General features: G+C 37.8%; 3 protein-coding genes across 8 annotated transcripts; 1 reads left to right on the top strand and 2 right to left on the bottom strand.

Moving 5' to 3' along the window:
- The first annotated feature begins 281 nt into the window (after positions 1-281).
- Positions 282-7,577, top strand: LOC131772812 (threonine aspartase 1-like). Of its 6 annotated transcripts, none has more exons than XM_066161590.1 (15): positions 334-464; positions 1,412-1,479; positions 1,558-1,584; positions 1,701-1,769; positions 2,231-2,302; positions 2,896-2,980; positions 3,476-3,555; positions 4,094-4,200; positions 4,501-4,614; positions 4,786-4,861; positions 5,144-5,207; positions 5,649-5,695; positions 6,084-6,164; positions 6,505-6,587; positions 6,828-7,577. In XM_066161590.1, exons 2-15 carry the CDS (start codon positions 1,470-1,472, stop codon positions 6,906-6,908), a joined length of 996 nt encoding a protein of 331 aa, XP_066017687.1. In that variant the 5' UTR covers positions 334-464; positions 1,412-1,469; the 3' UTR covers positions 6,909-7,577. The 6 variants fall into 6 exon arrangements, with proteins under 6 accessions (XP_058944752.1, XP_066017687.1, XP_066017686.1 ...); XM_066161589.1 differs by having other exon boundaries at positions 2,182-2,302; XM_059088769.2 differs by lacking the exon at positions 1,558-1,584 and having other exon boundaries at positions 282-459; positions 2,182-2,302.
- Positions 7,578-8,543: 966 nt separating this feature from the next.
- On the bottom strand, positions 8,544-12,479 carry LOC136278179 (uncharacterized). The gene is made up of 6 exons (XM_066161588.1): positions 12,407-12,479; positions 10,799-11,085; positions 10,575-10,689; positions 10,111-10,147; positions 9,397-9,523; positions 8,544-9,062 (listed from the first exon to the last, which is right to left on the bottom strand). Exons 1-6 carry the CDS (start codon positions 12,477-12,479, stop codon positions 8,544-8,546), a joined length of 1,158 nt encoding a protein of 385 aa, XP_066017685.1.
- A 7,707-nt stretch (positions 12,480-20,186) lies between these two features.
- Positions 20,187-23,573, bottom strand: LOC136278279 (uncharacterized). Its single transcript, XM_066161795.1, has 5 exons — positions 23,460-23,573; positions 22,892-22,973; positions 22,285-22,321; positions 21,769-21,895; positions 20,187-21,179 (listed from the first exon to the last, which is right to left on the bottom strand). The coding sequence occupies exons 1-5, from the start codon at positions 23,571-23,573 to the stop codon at positions 20,493-20,495; spliced, it is 1,047 nt and encodes a 348-aa protein (XP_066017892.1). The 3' UTR covers positions 20,187-20,492.
- Between the last annotated feature and the right edge of the window lie 40 nt (positions 23,574-23,613).

Raw genomic sequence — 23,613 nt, 5'->3', positions numbered from 1 at the left:
GATTTTGAAAACCGTGGGGGCTTTGGATGTCCTTAGATGGAAGTTTACGGACTTACACTACATCATAACATAAAGCGGGTGCCTTGCGAAAAGGAAGCAGTAGCCACATAAAAAACCCGTGCGTGCTCGATCTAGCACTGCTGGCTGCAGCTAGTCCTTTTGGGCCACCTAAAAGTCCTCGTTGCTTTTTCCCGCGCCCATGTCAGGTATGAGCCAAAACTCTCCCCCCACTCCTCCCTCAATGGTTGTTTGCTCCATTCTCCAGGCTTCCCTCTGATGACACCAATCCAATATGGCGGCCTCATCGTGCGAGCGTAATATTTAGCACTCGCCCGCCAAAAGATAGCCTACTGTGCAGGTTAAACTTTATTAGAGTTCTGTTAGAGCAAGAAAAAATGTGTAGCAACATGCAAGATAAATTCAATCTTTTTGGTCGTGGATTTATAGCAGTTCATGTTGGTAATGTATGTCTACTAAATGTTTAGCGATAGTACTATTCTAAACTATTCTCACAAGGCATTCTTTTTCAAGTTTTTTTAGTCTTGAAGAACACACTTCTTGAAAAAGCAGTTGGGTTTCTTCGAACAAGACAACCATTGATAGCCTCATGATTGATTGTCAGAAACACTAGCCAGTATATGTGTGTTGGGGGTGGTAGCTTAGTCAGTCACAGTGCTTCCGCATGAGAGAGCTGGGGGTGCAAGCTGATTAGAGAGGGGAAGGCTTATTTAATAACACTGAAAGTCATAATGTGACTGATCGTTATTATTACAAACTGTCACCAGACTGTGATGAATCATTTACGAATTTCTCTGGTTGAAAAAGCATTACTATTATTATTATGTTCAGATCTCTTGGATGTAAGTATATTTGCTAATTTTCCTTAACAAGAGATATAAAATCAAGTTAACTCTATCTCTAGTGCCAACCGATTGAGAAAATTGTGTCCATGGAAGGTTTAATATCTTCTTTTTATTTCATTTTTTGAATATACTTCATGAACATCTTCAGGCTTTATATTATCACAAGTTGGCATACTTGATATTGTCACTTAGCAACAAATAAGTAAGGGAAACTTTTTTAGTGAACTATCATACTGCATGTTCACTTACTGACATGTGTTAAAGGAATTTTTACAGCTATCAGTAATCTAACAAACACAATTGGTAAACTTGTTTACAGTTTATTGAAAGAAAACTGAACATGTCAGGAAAATTGTTATAAATACTCAGAGTTACTCAAACAAAAAGTAGTCAAATACCTTGAAAAGTTTTTTTCCCCAATCTTCTGGTACTAAAAAAGCGGGAACATTTGTCCCTCTTTGACAGAAGAAATATTTTTTCAAGAACGCTTTTATCTCTGACACATGTTGTGTTATTGGTAAGTGACAATAACAAATTTATTATTTCAGGTGCTGGGTATCATTCTGTTTCACACGAAAATGAGTACAAACAGGCCTGTAGAGCTGCATGTGCCGAGGTATAAATTATAATCAAATCTTTAACCTGTATACCTCTGAAGTAGATCCTCCTAACATGATATTTCTTTTTTTGCAAGAACTGAGCATTTGCTGTTGTAACTCAGGTACACAGTAACTCCTACTTGACAATCTATGTATTTCTCATTTGCTGTTTGTTTGATAGGGACTGAAAATTTAAGGAAAATTATATAGTTTATTCAGCAGATCATTATCTTTCCAGGCCATGAAAGCTATCAAACAGGGATCCTCAGCCAAAGATGTTGTGATCACTGCAATAACAGCTTTAGAGGTAGAAGTTACTGCACATTTGAATCCAGATATTAATGAAATAGCTATCAGCATGATACAAGTTAGAAGATACATGGCATCAATTGGCTACTTTTAGAACAGTTTTTCTTCTCTTGATCATATTTTGTGTGTCTTTGTAAGAGGGGAAGGATATTACCAAACACTTGACTTGACTCTGTGTGACATACCAGAGGATTTGCTCCAACTGAGGCTTAACACTTGATACGTCAGCTTTAGAATCTCTTAACAGTGATCAATTTATCTTCCAATTACCTTAAATTAATCAAATTAGCTTTTAATACCCATTACTGACTCAGCACCACAAATACTTTTAGAAATGTACCCTCAAGGGAAACAATGTCTGCCATTATTTTGTTGGTCAACTTTGTCGGCAATTTGTTATCTTTGTTCAGGATTTTCCTTGCACTAATGCAGGGATTGGTTCTAACTTAACCAAATCAGGAACAGTAGAGTGTGATGCAAGTATAATGGATGGGAATTCCTCAGCATTTGGAGCTGTTGGTGCTCTTAAGGGTCAGTGAGGGGAGGAAATTTTTTTTATCGTTAAAGTACTGATGATCTGATGTGTTCACTTGTGTAATCTGGGTTTGAGTAAGGCCTGAAACTACTGGTAGAAGAATTGACAAGGAAAGTTCAGATTGATAGGCTGACTGTAAAACTGACTGAAGGATTGAGTATCAAATTGAGAGTAAGCTCCCATACAGTGTAATTCTGGGACCAGTTGAAGATCAAGTGCAATGTTGGGGCCTTTGAGATAACTGTCATGTGTTTACAGCAAAAATCTCGTACAGGTTACTGTTGTTACCAATTGGAGATGTTATGAAGTAGCAACAATACAAACAGACCAACCACTTTACAATGTTAGGCTGTGAATTTTATAGAATAATGATGATGATGATCATAATAATAATCATGATAATATATTCAACTGTGTTGCTTTTTTATTCTTACAAAAAAAGAGAACTTGGTTGTACATTTTACCTTTTTAAGAAAGAAAATTGATTTGCTACTCTGTGCTTGCCTCTTTGTGATAGAAAGGATCCCATACACATGAGTAATTCCATTAACTTTTTAATGAAAAACTGATTTGTTATCTTGCTTTCCAGGAATAAGGAATCCTATTCAGGTAGCTGGTAAACTGTTGGAGGGGGACATGTCAGGACCATCCGTTTTGGGTCTTATTTCTCCAATGTATGTTGTTATTGTTATCATGAATATGTTAATATTGCAACATATTCTTGTGTTTGAAGCTGATTTGTAGACCATCTCATCAGCTTTCCCTCCAAACAAAAGAATTGCTCTCCCTTGTTCTCCCTAAAAACAAAAATATTCAAGACAAATCAAAGTATTATTCTTGTTGATATGTTTTTGTACTTTTTATGGGAATTTAAGACATGATAAATACCGGTATACTTGTTCTTGTGAGAGATCATAAGTGATTGACACTGCCCCCTCAAGGAGATGGCTTTAAAATAAAATTTTAATGAAGGATGCTTTACTGTTGTCTTCCATGCCATTGAAGACTGGCAATATGATTCAAGAATTTGTTCTTTTAATGTTGCTTTAAAAATTATAACATTTTGTTTGTTTAATGATCAGTATGTTAACTGCACAGCTGCACCTATTGACATTGTTACTTTAAAACAGTTTGAAATCATTCAAGCAATATCTTTTCTTTTTTTTCAGCTTTCTTGCAGGAGAAGGAGCTTATCTATGGGCACTGGATCATGGTTTCATTGCATGTCGTGATGAAGACATGATCACAGGTGAGTGTGATTGGTGGTGCCTGATCTGACAAAACCATCCTATGGACCCTATTTCTGCCTTATTATCTTTTTAGTAGTGTTGGGAGAAAAATTTCATATAGCACTAAAGAAATTGTATTAATTTTTAGAGTTTGCTTTTTCAAAATATTGTGGAAAATGTATTTATCCATTTTCAACTCCATTAAATAGGAAATCTTGTATAAAATTGAAGGAAGTCTGTGGTTCTGAGTTTTTTTTTTGCTGTTGTTGTTGTTGTAAAGATCCTCTTTTCTGATATTTGTATCATTTTTAAGGAACAACCGTTGCTGACAAACTAGTTCTTTTGCAATTTTCTTTCTGTTTAAGCAACCCCTAAAAGACACCTCTGGCACTTAAAAATATGCAATTCTTGCACAAGATGTATAATAACTGAATGGGCTGATCAGCTGTATTGTTTTACTGGTTATATAACATGCCCAGGCAGACAGACTTGTCATTGGTAATTTCTGACATTCCTATTATAAAATTGTTGCAGTTTTGCTATTTCTTTTTTCTTAAGACAAAAGCATCCAAACATGGAAAAGATGCAAGTCAAGATTAGAGTTATCTGATGTAGATTATAAATCCAAGCCATGTCCACTTGAAAACCTGTGTAATGTATCAAATGTAAGTAACAGGAGGTTACATGTTGACCTTAGTGTGTGATTTTGGCTAAACTTAGTTAGATTAAGCATAACTATGTGTATTTAAGCATCTAGTCACATACTTACATAAATTTCACAGTGCATACTGGCAGTCCTGCTGGACAAGATCCTAGTTCATTGTAGATAATAATAAGCTTTTCAACAAGCTTCTTCAACCCTTCAGTTCAAGAGAGGCAGCAAGAAGTAGTATGTTTCCTAAGGACAACTGCAACCTTGAGATTTTGGAAACTTATTTTTTTAATACTAATCCATTTCCTTGCAGGAGGGTAACCACATGGACACTGTTGGTGCAGTTTGTATGGACAGGCATGGACACCTCTGTGCTGGTGTTTCCAGTGGTGGTGTTATTTATAAAACACCGGGTCGTATTGGTCAGGTGAATAAAAAGCTTGCTCCATACAAAGTTAGGATTTTTTTTTTTCAGAGAATATATGGGAGGTTAGAATAAATGAACTCTGATTTCCCACTGGGAATGTCTGAAGAGAATTCCCCTTTTTTTTCTCACCAAAAACAAAGTATGCCTTTTTGTAAAATGTTCTTGTATTAGGCAAGTGTTTATGGCTGTGGCTGCTGGGCAACAAGTCGTCAAATGAACAAAGTTGGAGTGGCCTGTTGTACATCAGGTTTGAATTATTTAGTTTGTTGAATCCGCAGTTTTTCTGCTCTTTTTCTTTTTTTCACAGAAAATCAATCAAATTATTGACACAGTTGATGAAAATACACAAACTCATCAGTTACACACATTAAGTTGTCATGATGTGTTAGTTTGATGTGTAGTTTGGCAAGTTCTGTCAACTAATTAACAAGGAAATTTATAGAAGCCAGATAGAGAATTCATGATCAGATCATTAAACTGATGGTCTTAAACAGATGTATTGTGTAATAGCAATTTTGAATGTATGTAGGTTGTGGAGAACATTTGATGAAGTCCATTTTGGCCAAAGAGTGTGCCAGATTGGCATCAAGAAGGTGAGCTCTGGATCCTTTAACTCCTCAGAATGACTAGCATCTAATTTCTCCTAACATTATCACCCCTGATTCACACAATGAAGCCACAAGAATACAGGAAATGATCACCACCTAAAGAAGCTATTGATTGTTAACAAATTCTCCTTGTCAGCATCCTACGAAATATATAGAGAACAGTATGGAGAATATGCACGCGAATGTTTAGGTGTAAACAGTTCATCTTGGTTTTGGTGCTTGATGTGCATTCATGTTTGGAACTTAAAATCAAGAAAACACGTTTGACTAAAACATATTTATTCGAAAACCTTAAACATAATATATTTTTTCGCTCACTTGAAATAAACCAGGGCAATGAACCCCTGAGGTTTAGTCTTCGGTTTCTTCTCTGTAAAGCTATTCTCTGTCATTCCTATGTTTTTAAAATTGTGTTTCTTGTTTTAGGGACGCAGTCAGTGCGGTTCAGGAGGGACTTGAGGACGTGTTTTTAGGTGCTACTTTAACTTTGTAATTTAACATTTTCCCATCTACTTCTGCTAGGCAATCACTTCCGGATGGAGTAGGAGATGTTTGAAATTGGAATTCTTCGAAGTATTTTCCATTTTTGTTTCGTGGGAAAGTTTGCCCTTAGGATATTCTCTACGGCTAGTTATTTTTTGCAGGTTTCATTCTTTTTTTTCGCGTTTTTCAGGCGAGAATAGTCAAGTACGAGGCGAATGCGAAGAGAACACAAAGTACAAGTCGTGTGCGCGACTTTTTCTTGCTTCCAATCATCTTAAGAATAAATCAACCAAAAAAGAAAAAGAATTGCCCTGTTTTACGAGGTGATTATATACAGACTTTCAAACTTTCTGATATTTCATGTATACATCTCTTTAGGGTCACCTTTCCTTTCAACAGTGGAGCAGAAGTTAGGAGGGGTGCTGCTTCTACGAGTGGAGGAAGAGGAGACCGCCGATGGTAAGCCTACCTTGATAAAAAGGATTTCGAATTTTCGTTATCACCGCTCATCGTTAGTAATTTCTTTTCTCAACTAAATGAAGACGCGTTATTTTGAAAGTAAGAGTACGTGAAGTTACAAAATCTTCTGATTTCCGTCACAGAGTGTTCTTCACTCTTAACATTTTTTAAGTAGTTGTATTTTTGTTTTAATTCAACCAATTGAACATCATTTACATGTGAAACCCAGGTAAATCCAATGTTGATGAGGTAATTTGACAGTCGCACACATTATTGTATTCTCATTAAATGAAACAGACGTGCCTCTCTATTGGTGTTCTCCCTCTTTTTTTTGCCTAAGATTGTACGGTTGATCTTGTCTGGGGTCACACTACAGAGAGTATGTGTATTGGTTACATGACGGAACAAGATAAAAGACCAAAGGTATTAACATTCATATTTGATCTAGTGACCCATCATTTATTTGACTCGTAATTACTGCTTGTGTGTACTGAGTATGAGAAGAGGAGGTGCAAAAATTCTAAAAATTTCTTCTACAATAGCTCAATGGAAGATGCGTTTCATATAAAGCATCTAGCAGAAGCAGCGCTCTGACTATTTGTAATTCCTTTTTTGTATTAAGACCAAATAAATTTCTGAACGATTTCTTTTACGGTCTTGTAGGTTCGGCTCTCTCGCCTGCATAAGGGACAGCAACATCCCCTGTTAGTTGAGGGAACAGTTTACCGACTACCCCATAGATAGTGTCCGTATTTACAAACAAAACCATCTCCTTTGTGCTTCCGTCGTTCTTAAGATGTTAAGCAACGCTTCCATTACGTTACAATCCAAGGAATGACTGCGAAGGAGATAGTGGTTCCGTGCATGTCGTACGAGCTCTCTGTAGCCAGAAGCTCTGACAAATCACCAACTATTTCAAGCTGGCGACATCCAGGGTGAATTGAATCGAGGTCACGAGTAATCAAATGAAATGTAAACCGTGGATTTGATTACTATGGAAACGAAGATGGGCTCAATAATGATCCGAATGAAGAAACATTTGATTGAGTGGACCTTGGGAACGAAGATGTGGTTTGGTGACTCAAAATACACGAACAAAAAAGGGTGGCCAGTCTTTACTTAACAGAGAGATATTCTTGAATATATTTATGTCGTGGTGTTCCCATCTAAATGTTAGGAAAAAGAGCAACATATTACTTAAGCTAGAAGATTTATCTAGGAGAAATTTACCAGCTCTTGATCTCTTGATTTCTAATAGTTTACATGTTACATCGCTTCTTGACCACAGGCCTCCCATAATACTCATTCTGTTACACAGTGTACGAGTTATGGAGGATGTTTAGAAAGTTACTTTTTGTTGTAAACACGCTTTCATGTAATATCAGTATGCAAGTAAAAGTCACTGAACTTAAAGGTTCAGTTGCAATGGTTTATTGCTTGGTTCGATGTCAAGACGTTACCAGTTAAAAGACAATACTGCATTGCTCGACAAAGATAAAGCTTCGATCAACTTAAAATCACTAAATCGTTAAAAGTTTTTATTTGTGATACATTGGCTTTCCTTCTGTTATCATTTCATATATTTTTTGCGATCTCTTAAGATCGTGTGTTCATAAGTTTGTTTTTCAAGGTTAATTTGGCTTTATCGACTGAGTTGATGACAGAAACTAGCCACCGTAAAGAGTTTCTAAAGCTGACGTTTGGAGCGTTAGCCCTTCGTCAGAGATTTCAGAGCTTCTTTCCAGCTTGAAGTTGTTTACATTATTAATTAAAAACTTCATTCCGATTAGCCACTCTACCCCACTAAGTGAACAGTTCACCTTGCAGCCAAAATAAACTCGTTTCGTTTCTAGTAAACGAAACAAAAATGTCGACTGCACTGTTATAACGATATGATTTCCGTGCACTTTCTATTAGGTTAAACATAGGTGAGTTATTTTCAAATATCGCAAATTTATCACATCTTTAAACTGTATCGAATGATTTGAATTACAGTCGCATTTGATTGATTGTCCTAATGAAAAGCATCAAATTTTACACAATTTAAAGAATACATAAGCTTTCAGTTTTTAGGCAGCTTGTCGTAACCATAGATGTTCTAACAATTTCGAACCACGAAACGTTACTGCATTTGACATAAAAAAAGTCTTCAAAAAATCCCTGATAATGCAACTTCTTCGATCTCTGCTATGATCCTGAGCGGAGAAACAAATCCTTAAACTACTAAATTTGGTATGGCACTTCTCTTCAGAAAGCTGTTTTCAGTTTAAGTATGGCGTAATTTGTGCAAATGGCTACAGTGACGTCATTTAGAACAATTTGTAAGAATGGTGAATCAAAGTCGAAGTTCCACATCCGTTGGATTCTCCTAACCTAGGGTCACTGCACGAGGATGTATCCCATGGTGCCTATGGTTTTGTCACCATTATCTGGGTTGGCTAGTGCATAGTTACCACAAGTTAAATTTTCATTATAAACCACTCCTGTACCAAACCCAATCCAGGAGTCACTAGAATCGCAATTCTCTTCGTTGTTGCCAAGGATACCGATTCTAGCCTTCGCATAATTTCTATCTTTACTCACTGCATTAAATCCTTCCATGTTACAATTCTGTTGCAAAGATGCATCTGAACCAATCAGGTTCTTCCACGAGGTACGTCCCAGTGACGTATTGCGGTAATTCCCATCAGCTATCAGTGAGTACAGAGACTCGGCCTGTTTGTTCATCCCAATAAATGTTTTGTTCTGGCCGTTCTTCATACCGAGGCAAATTTTAGAGAAAGATGTGTTCCAGTACGTCGGTAATTTAGTTTCCTGTGAATCAAACCCAGTCTTTCCTCCACCAAGTTTGAAGGTGTTCTTATCGACCCAATACTCTGAGTCATAACGAAAAGTTACCTGCCGAAGAACACGAAATAAATCAATCTATAGGCATTTATTTTTTATCCAGGAAACATACCTTTTTATTCCCAAGTGATGAAGAATATCCAATTTGACGGAATCCCGAAAAACAAATAACTTAAAACGCCTCTTTCCCAGGGAAGTTATGGTTTTTTTTACACTAATAACTTTAATTAATGATCAAGCGTTTTCAGTGGAAGAGGAATAACTATTTTCAAGGGTCCTTTCATTCATAGGTTGGATGATATTCTCATCTTCTCTACAATGGCGAACACTGCCAGTGCCAGCAAGACGAAATCCAAATATCAAATGAGAATCGCGCCCTAAATACCTTGTTTCCATCAATCTTCATTACTGGTGTCCAACCTCCTCTTCCACAGCCAAAATTTTCCACGTGGCAGAAGACGGACAATGGTTTTGAGTCAACGATAAGGGTGACCAGCTGATTTGTATTTAACCTTTGAAATGCGATCGAGACATTTTTTATTGTTCTGTGCGAAGAAGCTTGCATCTACTCTCATATTTGTCAACGACCCTCTTTTGTATTGGAAAGTATTAGGATTATCTCAATTTTTTCCTTTGCAGTTTTCATTACGGACAATCAAGAACCTGAACTTTGACCTTAAGATCGACCAAGATCCTTAAAGTATCTGCTCAATTACAGTGCTAAGGCCAATAATCAAGAATTGCTTGCCAAATGAATTTATTTCCAGGAATTGGGAGAATTTGGAATTAGGAGAATTTATTTCCTGGAATCAAAGATCAACGAGAAGGTCCCTTTGGACTTGAGCTGGGTTTGGCTGATGAACACTTGGGAGAGGCTCATCTTACAGTTTATATGGGTTCATGCACTTTCCTAATAGGTTTATGGGCGTGGCCTTTCCCCTTTTAGGAGAGTTACTGTGGCCTAACTATACAATATTCTTGAATGATAAGATTATCATATTGTACCAGTAGAAACACACTCTTCTTCTTATTATTATCATGATTATTGTCATCATCATTGGTAACATCATTGTTACAAAGCAATTTACTTATCCCTTACTCGTTCAGGTCAAACATCTCTTTGCATGACTTGATGGCTGGAAGAAAGAACAAAGAAGATGTTTATCATATGATTGCGAGAAATACAGCTGCTGTTCCAGGAGTGTTAAAAAGGTAACAGCAAACGATAAAGAAAACATGGAGAAAAAAAAAAAGGTTTAAAGGCGAGGGTGGTATCCTACGATGTATTTGCACCCTGACAATAGTTGTCACTTCATGTCACTGAAACTGGGACAAGCTCTGCTAGGATTAACCTTGTGGCTCGTCGGCTGATTCTATCTTTATACATTATGATTATAGAAATTAGGAGAACATAAAAAACTATTGGCTCGCTCGTCAACTGGGAAGAAAAGGAAAAAAATTGGAATGTGACATGAAACATCAGTTTAAGTCCGCTATTTGTGTTATCTGAACGTGGCATGTTGCACTTTATCTTAAGATGGAAATATTAAAGATTTCCCTCACCTCTTTCGCAATATTTTCCGACATAGCCTTCTTTACAGAGACACTCAAAGGAGCCATATTTGTAATTCGTCACACAGGTGGCTTTGTTTTGACATGGCGAGGAAGAGCAAGGGGACTGGAGAGAGGAAATGTGTAATACACTCTTAAAAGGTCAAGCAAAATACACTGATAAAGAAACATTAAAAGAAATCGAAACATGTTTCGTGAAATGACAAATCCTTTACCTTCAGGAATAAGTGGTGGGCATTTCTACTGTCTGTGTATTCTGTGCTGTTCCTGTATTTATCAGAAGACAGTAACTCGCACCAGGCTTCTCCATCAGCTTCTGTGGAGGCAGCCAAGTTTACAGAAAAGCACAACGGGTTGCAGATGCATTTGAAGGTGCAGTCCAGGACGTCATATACACTGGATGTCCCCACGACAGAGACATTCAGATAATGAAATTCCTCTTTTACAAAGAAGCGCTGTCGAACCGTTGACGATGAACCCTCTCGATACAAAATATTCGAACCTATGTTGAAAGTAACATATCGGTATCAATCATATGTGACCAAAAATATCAATAGTGGTTCCTTAGACACATTTTATATCACGATTTTAAGATACACAATGGTTTGCACTGAGCTGCTCAATGAATAGATATCCAAGTAGACACCATTTTAAAGGCCGCACATTTTAATATACAAGTGGGACCAGATGAAATGCGAGCCACAATCAAAAACAAAATCGAAATGAAACGTGTACGAAATTTGAAGCTGCAAGCCGAATACAAATCACGAATGGTTCACGAGATAGCATCGTCACTGCACGCACTCAGTCAATTAGAGAATGATTTGTCTTAGGAAAACGATTTATCTAGAATTGATTTTACAACGGTTGTAATGTAACAGATGATGTGCGATTTTGTGCATTGTGGCTTCTCTCAAAGAACTCACTGATGTTAAAGAAAAAAACAAACAACCAAGTTACGGATAACATGTATAAAGAATCAGTAATACCAGATAATATCATAAGCATGGCAAATTGAATGAAAGAGACGATAGCAGTCTATGAAACAATATGCTGTCATAAATCATAGTCACAAAATCATAAAAAAACCGAGTTTATAAAAAAACCGAGTGATGTTTAGGATTGTTTGTTCCATGTTGTAAACATTTATTGTATTAATTGCAACGTTAACACTAGTCTTCCTCAGGCAATAAGGTCAACTGGATACACATCAAGTTGTAAGGCATCATACGCGACTGTGATTGGTTACTTTTCATGAGCTGTAAAACGCATTTCTTTCGTCACCCCGACAACTTCTATTTTTCTAACAATGCTCCCTTCTTTTGTAGCGGAAATATGTTCGCTTTTCTTCTTTTGTGAGGAATGTCGAGATAAATAATTAACAGATAACGAATTATTCATTAAGGATCAGTATTTTCTGAAAGTGTTAGTTATGTAACGTTCAGTTTTTAATTTTTTCCTTTTCTCGAAGTCATCTAAAGCCTTTTCTGAATAAAAGTGATTCCTACAGAAAAGTTGTTAGTTTGATGAAAGAGAATTCCATTGTGTATCTTGTTATTTGGAAATGAAATTGTATCTTTGTCTCCGTATTTGCTGTGTCATAGTCTCTGCTCTGATTTGAATTATGAATCCACTTTAGCTGTTTATCTCCTCAGAGACGAAGTACATGAGAAATGCCGTTATAGGGTTATCAAAGTGGTACCAGTTTTAAAAAAAATATTGCCTTTTGTGTACCAAAACCGTGAATGCGACACGATAGTTAAGAAGAAGAGAAACGTTCGCAAGGAATTTTAAAAATACCGGAGAGACAGAAATTCACTAACCTTGAGAAAATAATGTGTTTGAAATAAGAGCAGACGGAAGGAATACGATGCAGACGAACACAACATTAAACATTGTGAAATCTTATCCGTTCTTCAAAGTTGTATTGAACTTTTACTCTGAGTTGAATGGTTTACGACTTTGTTTAGTAGCTTTTTATGTGATAGTTACAATTAAGGTGTTGTTTTAACCAATGAACTTTCAATGATTTCATCAGTTTTTGGCCTTCAATAATTGATGTTGAACAGTTTTTTTTAAAAAGGTAGAGAAGGTGAACAATTTATATTCAATTATTAAACACTTCTGTGTTTAAAGTTAGAAGAATTCATTTTTAAAAACGCATAGAAACAATGATGTTTAGTTGTGCGAAGTTACCAACGTTTCTTTTGCAAATAACGCAGATATTTTCAATTTTTTATGAAAATATTCCATTTTTAGATATAAAAGAAAATTAATGTAGACTTCTCAAACGAGAATACAAATTTCCTCAACTGAACGTAATGTGCTACAATATTCATTCCGCTCTAGTTTCTATCTCGTTTCAGCGTTATGCATTTTTAATGATTATACGCAGGATCAACATCCCTCCTCGTTCATTGTTGTTCTTTCTTTTTTTATTTCAGTCGAATTTACTACCGCATCAGTATTGTAACTAGTTCTTAGTAATCACTTGTGTAACACTGGATATTCACCTAACTTCTCCAGTACTTGTTTTCAGGGAAACCGGGGATATGCTATTTCGGTATTCTTTCATTATATTTAAGACGAAAAGCAAACACTGCCGATGCCACCATCAGGAAAAAAAATGGGTAAGATCTGCTTTCAAGCAATTGTCTGCCTTTACCAAATTATATTCCGGCCTAACTGTGCAAAATATTGACAAGGTTACATCCATTCTTGAATAATAAGATTATCATATTGTACAAGTAAAAACACACTCTTCTTTTTATTATTATTATTATTATCATGACTATTGTCATCATCATTCGTAACATCATTGTTACGAAACAATTTACCTATCCCTTACTTGTTCAGGTCAAACATCTCTTTGCATGACTTAATGGCTTCAAGAAAGAACAAAGAATATGTTTATCATATGATTGCGAGAGATACAGCTGGTGTTTAGTGCCTAGGAGTCTATAATAATAATAACCTTTATTTATTAACTTTGGCGTTAAGAATTACGGTAATATTACAATAAAAATTCAAAACACTACATATTATATAATGATATACATATCAAATCAAGTTAAGTTTAGCACCTCTAGGAACAAATGATTGTTTGTGCCTAACAGTGCGTGATACAGGTATCCTGAGGTGCGCTGGGTTAGTCTTACAAGATCTTAGATTATGGCCATGATCCACTGGCTTTTCTAAAAAACGTTTACAAGGATGTGCTTCAGATTCTAGGATACGTTTAAATTCTTTCCTCGTCAAATTCTGACGCCTAGTTACAAGTGACTCAACAGTATCCCTAGGGAGACCAATGACATTAAGACATCTATTCTGCACTCTCTGTAGATCTTCTTCAAGGTAAATAGGCAGCCCTCCCCAGACAGGCATATTCTAAAACAGGTCTAATCTTAGTGATGTAAGTTGTAAGACCAATGTCCCTGGGGAGATGGGCTGTTCTACAGACCCTAAGATAGTGGAACCGTTTACACGCATTGCTGACAATATTTGAGACATGTGTGTTCCACTTGAGATCGTTCTGTACATATACACCCAGTAGTTTAAACTCTGAAACCCTCTTCAGTTCAGTAGGCCCGATATTAATAGGAGCAGGAATTGGACGGGACTTTTTGAAGGTGATCCATATATCTTTGGTCTTTTCAGCATTCAGCTCCATTTTATTCTGCACAGCCCATCTTTCTAAGTGAGTCACAGCATCCTGCATTTGACTGACAGAGTCCTTAAAAACAAGTTCGTATAGGGTGCAGTCATCAGCGTACTTGCAAGTGGATACAGGTATTCCCCTGGGGATGCAGTCCTCGATATCGTTGACATGCACGTTAAAAAGTGTAGGAGAAATGACACCGCCCTGGGGTACACCAGCAATCACCTCACCATGTCTGGAGAGGACTCCCGGGAGCTTAACCTGCTGTGTTCTGCCTGATAGGCAGCTCTGTGTCCATTTCCAAAAGCTCATGGTGATGCCCATGCCAGCGAGTTTAGTCAACAGAACGCCATGATCCTCCAAATCGAAGGCTTTTCGGAAGTCTACAAAGACCACATGCACGCCATTATATAGACTTCCAGAATCTGTAGCGTTATACCAGTCTTGTGTGATGCTGGCAAGCGCAGTCATAGTAGATCTGTCCGTCGTAAAAGCGTGTTGAGAAGCATTAAGACTTAGGTCCTTTAGGTTTAGCTTAAGCTGGATCCTCTCCAGTACCTTGGCGACTTGTGGCAAAACTGAAGTCTGCCTAAAGTCATTGTTTATATCCGTCGGATTATCAACCTTAGGTACCGGGCTGACTAAAGCATGCTTGTAACTAGTAGGATACTTGGACTGTACTATACTGGCACAAATAATATCGTGTACAACAGGTGCCGGTTCTTCGTTAAACCGTTTAAGGAGCCGCGCAGGCACACCGTCTACACCTGTTGCTTTCCTCGGATTCACATGTTTGAGTATGGCTTTGACTTGCCCAATGTATGGAACAGGCGGAGGTCTGTCGTCCAATTCATTGGCAACCTCGCTGACTGACAGTGCGGTGGGCTCTCGGTCCTTCCAAGGAGCAACAAAAGCATCAAGCAGAAGGTCCGCTGTTTTCTGTAGTTAAGCATTGTTAGGCGCAGTTGGGGTTCTTGATAACTGCTGAGCACCACAGAGCGAGTAGATATATTTAAACCACTTGCTTGGATTCGTATAACGGAGATCGCAGGCCTTCCTTTCGTAAAATTTACGCTTAGCACTAGATATAAGGGCTGCTACCATTCCACGCTTTTGTTGATGTTTTTCCTTGTCACCTTTAACCCAAGCCTTTTGTCTAGCACGTATCTGATCTTTAATATGCGGCGTCATCCACTCCTTGTCACTAGGATGCAAACGCACGTGATGCAGGGGAGTACAGGTGTCAAGAGAATTAATTATTATGTTATTGAATGCCTCAACTTTTTCATCAACATCAGATGCTTCGTAAACAGCACTCCAGCTTTCCAAATTAAGTTTAAGCCCTAAAGAACGTAGATTTTCAGGCTTAAACGTCCTTACAGATCTAGATATTGCTTTCCCATGCCGCTATTGGTTTAAAGGAGAGAATAGGATGCACTGATGATCAGATCGACCAAGCGGTGGTAGAAGTTGTGCTTCACAATATAGCTCACCCATATTCGAAAGAAATTGATCTAGAATATTCTGTCCACGTGTAGGCATTTTGACTAATTTGCGTAGGCTGAATCTTTGACACAGTTGACGCGGGTTGAGGTGGTTAAAGTCCCCGGTAATTATAATACCCGCCGAAGGTCTCTCTATCCGCAAGTTGTCTAAGCACTCAGTGATGTGATCAATCAATTCTCTCTCCTCGGTACACGTTTTCCCTGGCGGAAAATATAAAGCAGCCGTAATTATGCAACTGAAAGGTCCTGGAATCCGAGGTGGCGTATGAAATAACTACAGAACCACAGTATGAATCGTCCAGGCCGTGTGAATGACCTTGGTGATCAGGAGTGTTAAAAAGATAACAGCAATCGGTAAAGAAAACGTGAAAAAAAAAAAAAAAAAAAAAAAAAGGGTTTAAAGGCGAGGGTGGTATCCTACGATGTATTTGCATCCTGACCATAGTTGTCCCTTCGTGTTACTGAAACTGGGACAAGCTCAGCCAGGATATTAACCTTGTGGCTCGTCGGCTGATTCTATCTTTATACATTATGATTACAGAAATTAGAAGAACACACACACAGAAAAAACTATTGGCTCGCTCGTCGACTCGTCAACTGGGAAGAAAAGGAAAAAAAATTAAAGTCCAATATTTGTGTTATTTGAATGTGGCATGTTGCACTTTATCTTAAGATGGAAATATTAGATATTTCTCTCACCTCTTTCGCAGTATTTTCCGACATAACCTTCATTACAGAGACACTTAAAGGAGTCATATTTGTAATTCGTCACACAGATGGCTTCTTCTTGACATGGCGAGGAAGAGCAAGGGGACTAGAGAGAGGAAATGTGTAATACACTCTTAAAAGGTCAACCAAAATACACTGATAAAGAAACTTTAAAATAAATCGAAACATGCTACGTGAAATGACAAATCCTTTACCTTCAGGGAAAAGTGGTGAGCATTTCTATTGCCCTCTTGATACAAAATATTCTAACCTACGTTGAGAATAACACATTGGTATCAATCATATATGACTAATAAAATATTAAGAGTGGTTCCTCGGACGCATTTTATATCACGATTTTAACATACACAATGGTTTGCACTGAGCTGCTCGATGGATATATATCCATGTAGACACCATTTTAAAGGCCGCACATTTTAATATACAAGTGGGACCAAAACAAAATCAAAATGAAACGGGTGCGAAATTTTTAGCTATAAGCTGAATACAAATCATGAATGGTTCACAAGAGAAAATCCCATCTCTTTGATCACATGGAGCGAATAGCAAGCAAGGTTGAAAGTCCTGTGACAAGCACACTTAACAATAGGACAATCGGGAGTGGTTGGAGAAGCATCGTTATTCGCATTTGTGGAATCACACTAGACTAGCAACCTGTTTCTGAACGATTCGATGAAACTTTTATCGAGATCAAACTGCTATTCAGAACGACGGAACCTGCGCAAGTCAACGTGTCTCTTACTTTGTTTCAAAACGGGTTTTCCTCTGGTTACTTTCTCTTTTACTTTAGTTTATTTTTCTCTGTCGTCACGATGATTGCTTTTAAGTTCTTAGTTTCGACATGCATGTCAAAGATTTGGAATATCAAACCTGAATATTATCATGAAACAGATTTTCTCTTTGTGAAAGGGAAGCTTATGCTTATGCACACAAGGTGTTAGGAATCGACATGTCACTAACAGCTGGCATAAGAATCTCGCAAAAAGCTAGCTTTTTATGAAGCCATACTTACCTTTAGGAAAGGCTGTGGCGAGTATCTGAACAGATACAAGGAATACGATGGGGCAATTCATTGTAGCCTTATACATTGCGAAAGAATATCTCACGAAATTTAAATCCTTTGTTTACTACCGAGAAAAATCTCTTCCACTTTGTTTGGAGGGGAAAAATTGAAACTTCTAAGTCTTCATTTGATTCCTTCAGCTTTTCTTTCCTACACACAAGACCTGATCTCATCCAATCAGGACTCGGTAATATTGCTGTTGCTTGGTGCGTAATAAACCTTTCATCGTCTTATGCATAATTAAGAAAAAAAATTAAAGTGAAACTATCATATATTTTCTCGCTTAGTATGTGTTATTGCTGAATTTTAAGCAATAGCAGTTTATTAGATAGATCTCGTAGTGTGACAGAATGGCGTGAAGCCAATTTTTTTGTTAAAAATTGTTTTGTTCAATGTTCTTTCATAGTTTATTGTGTGCCTAGAGGAAGTTGATAGGTGTCAACTTTGCTATGGCTATCGATTGAATTATGCTTTTCTAGTTGTCGGGGGGCCTTTATAAAAGGCTGCCATGTTACTTTTCTTTCTTTGATTAATGATTACAAGGGTGATAAAAATGCATCTGCAGATAGACTTTCGTCCAAAGAGAAACATGCAAGTGCTATAATGCCGTCTGAAAACGGTACAAGGTTCCTAAAGCAACTGACATAAACAAAAACCAGGCAGAATAAGCCGGAAAATCCCTCCCATTTGATCATCTGTGGAACCACAATTCCAATACCCAGGAGCCACGTAGTGAGAAAAATGTAAACACACCTACCCATCAACGCTTATTACCTTCTGCCTATCTACGGTGTTGAAATTTAAATAAAAATTTAAATCAGTTTGAAATTTCGAGAACTGAGGAGAATACATCTTAAATGTTTTTAAAAACCTCGGGAATTCATGGATTATGACGCATGTCCTATCCTTTGAGCCAGTTTTGCTATTTTCAGGCATTACGTTAGGTTTTGCTCCATGATGAAATACCGGAAAAGTTCAACGGGAAGGCGATCCTTATGGAGTCTATAAAAAGGATTCCTAAACCATCTAGGTTTCTTAAAATTAGCGAGTTATTTCAAGGTCTAAAATGGGGACTGACCACTGCTTTATGCGCCAAAATATTCAAATGTTAAAGAGAGGGGCTCGCGTGAGGTTGAAACCAATAGAAAAATATTTACATTCACCTGTAGTTTTAGTTTCTGCTGGTGCACAAACATTTCTCACTCATTTGTCAGAGTTATTTACAGTCTAGAACCTACGACGCATTCATCCGTTTAATTGCCTGATGCTCGTTAGAAAATAGTCATTTTAGAACTCTACACAATATGGGGCCCTTCTCATGATGTAGCCATTGGACAATAATGCTGGCAGACAAATTGAAGAAGGAATTCACGAATAGTGTAGCTTCAAAAACCGCAGGTGAAAAAAATGTTCAGTGCACCAAGATGCTTAACATTCGAGTCGCTGAGTCGCTACTGCAATTTACTTTAGGGGTAAGTTATCAACTGAGTTGATAACGTAAATTGGCCACCGTAAAGAGTTTACAGGCTAACGTTTCGAGCGTCAGCCCTTGGTCAGAGCTATAACCTTCATTAGAGTGTTAGCCTTCATCTATCAATCTATCATCTATCATCTATCGAAACACTTTGACGAGCTATTCGCATGGGCAACCAAATAACTTCGAATGTAATTCAAAATACACAATTTTCGACGTGAAAAACTTTCAATATCTAAAAGATTCTTGCACCTTTGCTTGCTTCTTATAAACTGCAAGAGAAACCCCTCAAAGTTTCTACATTACTACAGTTAGCTACATCCAATTTCAACTTACTACTCTCCTTGAGATTATATGACACACAATCAGCCAATGAGCCTGCCCAAATTTGCGCGTGTTTATTGATTATCGTTATATCGGGGAACATATTGTGAATACGTATCCTACATAGTTTTTCCCTGAAATAGCGATATAAGAATAATACACGGGTCTGAAATTATCTCGCGATTCTGTGGTTGAAAATTCTTGAACTTATTTAGCTCATAAGTTTTAAAGACTCGATATCATGAAACGATAAATCGATGGATGATGAAGCTGTCAATGTAAGTCTCTTGGGGTACACTCTAAGCATGCTTTTAACAGTTCCACGATCCCCCGGCAGATCATATGCAAGACAAGGTGGTGTGAGTACAGATAAGTACCCATCATGCACTGCTTGGCCTCGACTGCTGATGTCTAAGGCTTAATGTTATGACTTCCACTTAACGTGGTCAGTCACCATCTCCCCGATTTAAGCTTTACGCCTGGAACTGACAACTGTCATATGACGGTTCAGTAGGCATACTAGTTGACTCTGACAGTAAAAATCATTTGCTCGCTTTGAGTTTGTTTCTTCTTGTCTCATTTCACGGGCAGTTACTAGTTTTAAAAGCTGATTGGCTCAGAAGCTTCTCATCTTTTTCTTTCTTGACAAATAACTATACGTTGTGTTCTCAAAGATGAAGAGCTACAAGAAAAACAAATATCGTCCCCAACAATGAAAACAATACATCATCTCAGAGGTTCAAATCACACACGCGCAAAATGATACCAACTTCAAAAAACTCCCTTGTGAAAATGATACTAATATCAAAGACTTCGCTTAAAATTCCTTTAGCTCATAGCACTCGCACTTCTCGGAAATTATTCATCGCAATTTGAGAACAGGCTTTAGGTAATGTAAGGAGATCTGCTGCTTTTAGTGAACTGTAAATGAATAAATGGGGTAAGTTTCTAAAGAAACTGTGGTACTGCGTCGATGGGAGAGTATAGCAGGGTAATTTAGCATCATCAACTGAGTTTATGACGTAAATTGGCCACCGTAAAGAGTTGAAAGGCTGACGTTTCGAGCGTCAGCCCTGTGTCAGAGCGTTAACCTTCATCAGAGCGTCAGCCTTCATATATCGCTCTAACGAAGGACTAATGCTCGAAACGTCAGCCTTTAAACTCTGAAAAAACAGAAAATCCTCTTTTTCAGCTCGAGTGTCGCAAGTATTGTGCAAATGGTTATAGTGATATCCCCATGAATTTGTGGGAGCAGTGAATCAAAGTCGAACGTTCTCGCATATCTTGGATCTTTCTTAACGTTATCAACCCAAATGTAAAAAATTGACTGCAAAAAGATGTATCCAAAGGCATCTATGGCTCTGTCACCATTATCTGGGTTGGCTGTTGCATAGTTACCACATGTCAGGGATTCACCATTGATCGCTCCTGCACCAAACCCAAGCCAGGAATCAGCACGTTTGCAATCCTCTTCGTTGTTGCCTATGATGCCGATTCTTACCCTCGCATGACCACTGTGTAAACTCACTGCATTAAAACCTTCCATGTTACAGTTCGATTGAAGAGATGCATCTAGACCAATCAGCTTCTTCCACGTGTCACGTCCCAGTGACGTATTGCGGTATATCCCATCAACTATCAGTGAGTACAGAGACTCGGCCTGTTTGTTCATCACAATAAATTTCTTGTTCTGGCCGATCCTCATACCGAGGCAGATTTTAGAGAAAGAGGTGTTCCAGAACGTCAGTAACTTAGTTTCCTGTGAATCAAACCCAGTCCTTCCTCCAGCAAGGTTGTAGCTCCTCTTATCGGTCCAATACTCCGCGTCATAATGGAAAGTTCCCTGTCGTGGGTTTAGGAAAAAAAAATGCCCTTTTTCACTCGATCAGTGAGTCTTTGATCTTCAATCTTGGAGGTATACAGGTAACGATCAAAAAAATCCAATCATAGAAATTAATTAAGGTTTAAAAGGGTACTTTCAATAATTTTAGGGAGATAAAAGTAATAGGTATTGGCCACCGTCCAGTGGCAATATAATACGAAGTATCAGTTAGTTATACATTAACTCTGTGCTGATTATGTGCACTCGTTTCTTATTCTATAATATCAGTTTAAATTCGCCGTTCAACCTTCAACCTTTGTCATTTACGCACCATTATTCACCCTGTGCCGCATCAGGTAGGAAACAGCCTCGGTCTCAGTACCTTCCCCTTGATGCAGCTTGATTTTTTTCCGGCCAACAATAAATGTAATTTTTGCATAAATATGCATGATTACCTTGTTCTTAGTGATTAGGATTACAATCTCACAAAAAAACACTCATTCCTCATACGAGAAGTAACAGTGACTTTTTTCGAATTACTTCTGGCGTAAATTAAACATTTAGGGCTCCTTTTATTGCATGTTTAAATAAACTGAACAGAAACCCATACCAATTCGCCATTAATCTTCATGACTGGTGTCCATCCCCCATCTCCACATCCAAAGTTTCCCATTTGGCAAAGAACGTGAATCGGTTCGGAGCCAACCATCAGAGGGACGAAGTAACTAGAATTTGACCTGATCAGAATGAAAATTATGAAAAAAGTTCATGTCTTGCTGACGGAGAATTTGTAGAGAATCTCATCGCTTGTAACCATTGCTGGCACTCAAACTGCCTTTAATGGACACCGATATTTACAGAGAGCGAAACATATAAATTTAGTTCAGCAGATTATGGTTCGAAGGAAGTATAGTGGAACTTTTTTATTCCGTTCATATTTTGGCGTAGAGCATACACTAGCACTCAAGAAGTAATATTGAAGAATTGATCATCTGGGTAAATGTCCTTGTATTCATTAAGTTCGACAAACGATGTCTATTATTTGCTTAGTGGGTTATGTTAGAAAGTTGCCCCTTAGAGTAGCAGTGCTGTAAGCGTTTTCAAAAGTTCCATCGTTAGAACTTCCATGTATTGGTCGTACACATCTTTGCATGACTCTGCAACTGTGAGAGATAGAAATCACCTGTACCCTTTAGCCTTTTCAGATTGAATTTAGAACAAAATCACAAGATAAAAGTGTAGAAAAGTGTGTCAGGTACTTTCATGTGCAATCTGAGTAATAAAACAACAACCTTGTTTTATCAATAGGGACCTTTAGTAAACCACGACGGCGGACGGCAACGCGAACGTGGCGAAACAAAGATCTAGGGAGCGGAGCAACAGCTCAGCACGTGCGTTTTAAAACTGTGTAAATCTCTTAGCCGTCCTCTGCAAAATACAATCATCAGAAATTGAAATCATCAGAATTTGCGCGGTCTGAGGAAGGAAACCCCGACGGCAGATCATCTAAGTTTCCATTTGGAACTCAACGTCGCTCTCATACGTTCTGCTGAAGTAAACTTGCGGCGCTGTAAGAGATGGTAACACATCCAGTCGTTCGCGAAATTCCAACAAAAAAATATATAGTCATTTTTAAATCGACGTCTTCCTCGGCGTTGCCGTCTTAACTGCTAAAGGTCCCTAATATTTTGACGTATTATTTCAAAGACCTCAAAGCTGCGATGTTTATTTACCTTTTTCACAGTAATGTCCAAAGAATCCTTCTTTACAGCGACAGTCAAAGGTGTCATATTTGTAGGTAGACACACAAGAGGGCTGTAAAAAACAAAAAAACACACACACAAAAAACCACGTGTAACGCCTTAAGGGAAACGTGGTTTGATAGATAAGAGAATAGGCAGTTCACTAAAGATGCGATGAAAACGACGAATCATTGATGGACAAGAAACAGATTGAGCGAAGAAATTGGATATGCTATTTTGCGATTCTTTTGGGCCCAAAGTATTTGATCTGCTTGAAAAAAAAAGGCATAACTACTTCGTACTCTGATGAGGATCTAAATATTCCGTAGTATATGCACGAGTCTCATTAAAATGTATCCAAGATTATGTGATCAAAGCAAAATAGTAGGATAGAACGTGAGGACAAGGTCCCTCTCTATGTATGTGCTGAGTTTCTTAGCTTAATCTCTCTTGGGCTGGACTGCATTTTTAAAACGTCATGTAAACAAATTTGAAAATTTTTGTTACAAATACTCTTACCGTTGAGAAAAGTGATGAGCATTTTCATTTTCCCGCATACTAGTGCCTTGTCTCTGTATTTATCCAGAAGACCGTATACTCGCACCGAAGTTTTCCATCGTCTCCTTTGGAAGCGGCCAACGTTCACAGAAAAACAAAAACATTGCTGAGACATTCATAGTCGCAGTCAAAGAAGTCGTACACCGAGGATATCC

The sequence above is a fragment of the Pocillopora verrucosa genome, chromosome 14 (genome assembly GCF_036669915.1).
Source record: "Pocillopora verrucosa isolate sample1 chromosome 14, ASM3666991v2, whole genome shotgun sequence".
Classification (NCBI taxonomy): Eukaryota; Metazoa; Cnidaria; class Anthozoa; order Scleractinia; family Pocilloporidae; genus Pocillopora; species Pocillopora verrucosa.
The sequence above is the reverse complement of the archived record's forward strand: the minus strand, read 5'-3'. Positions and strand labels throughout refer to the sequence as shown.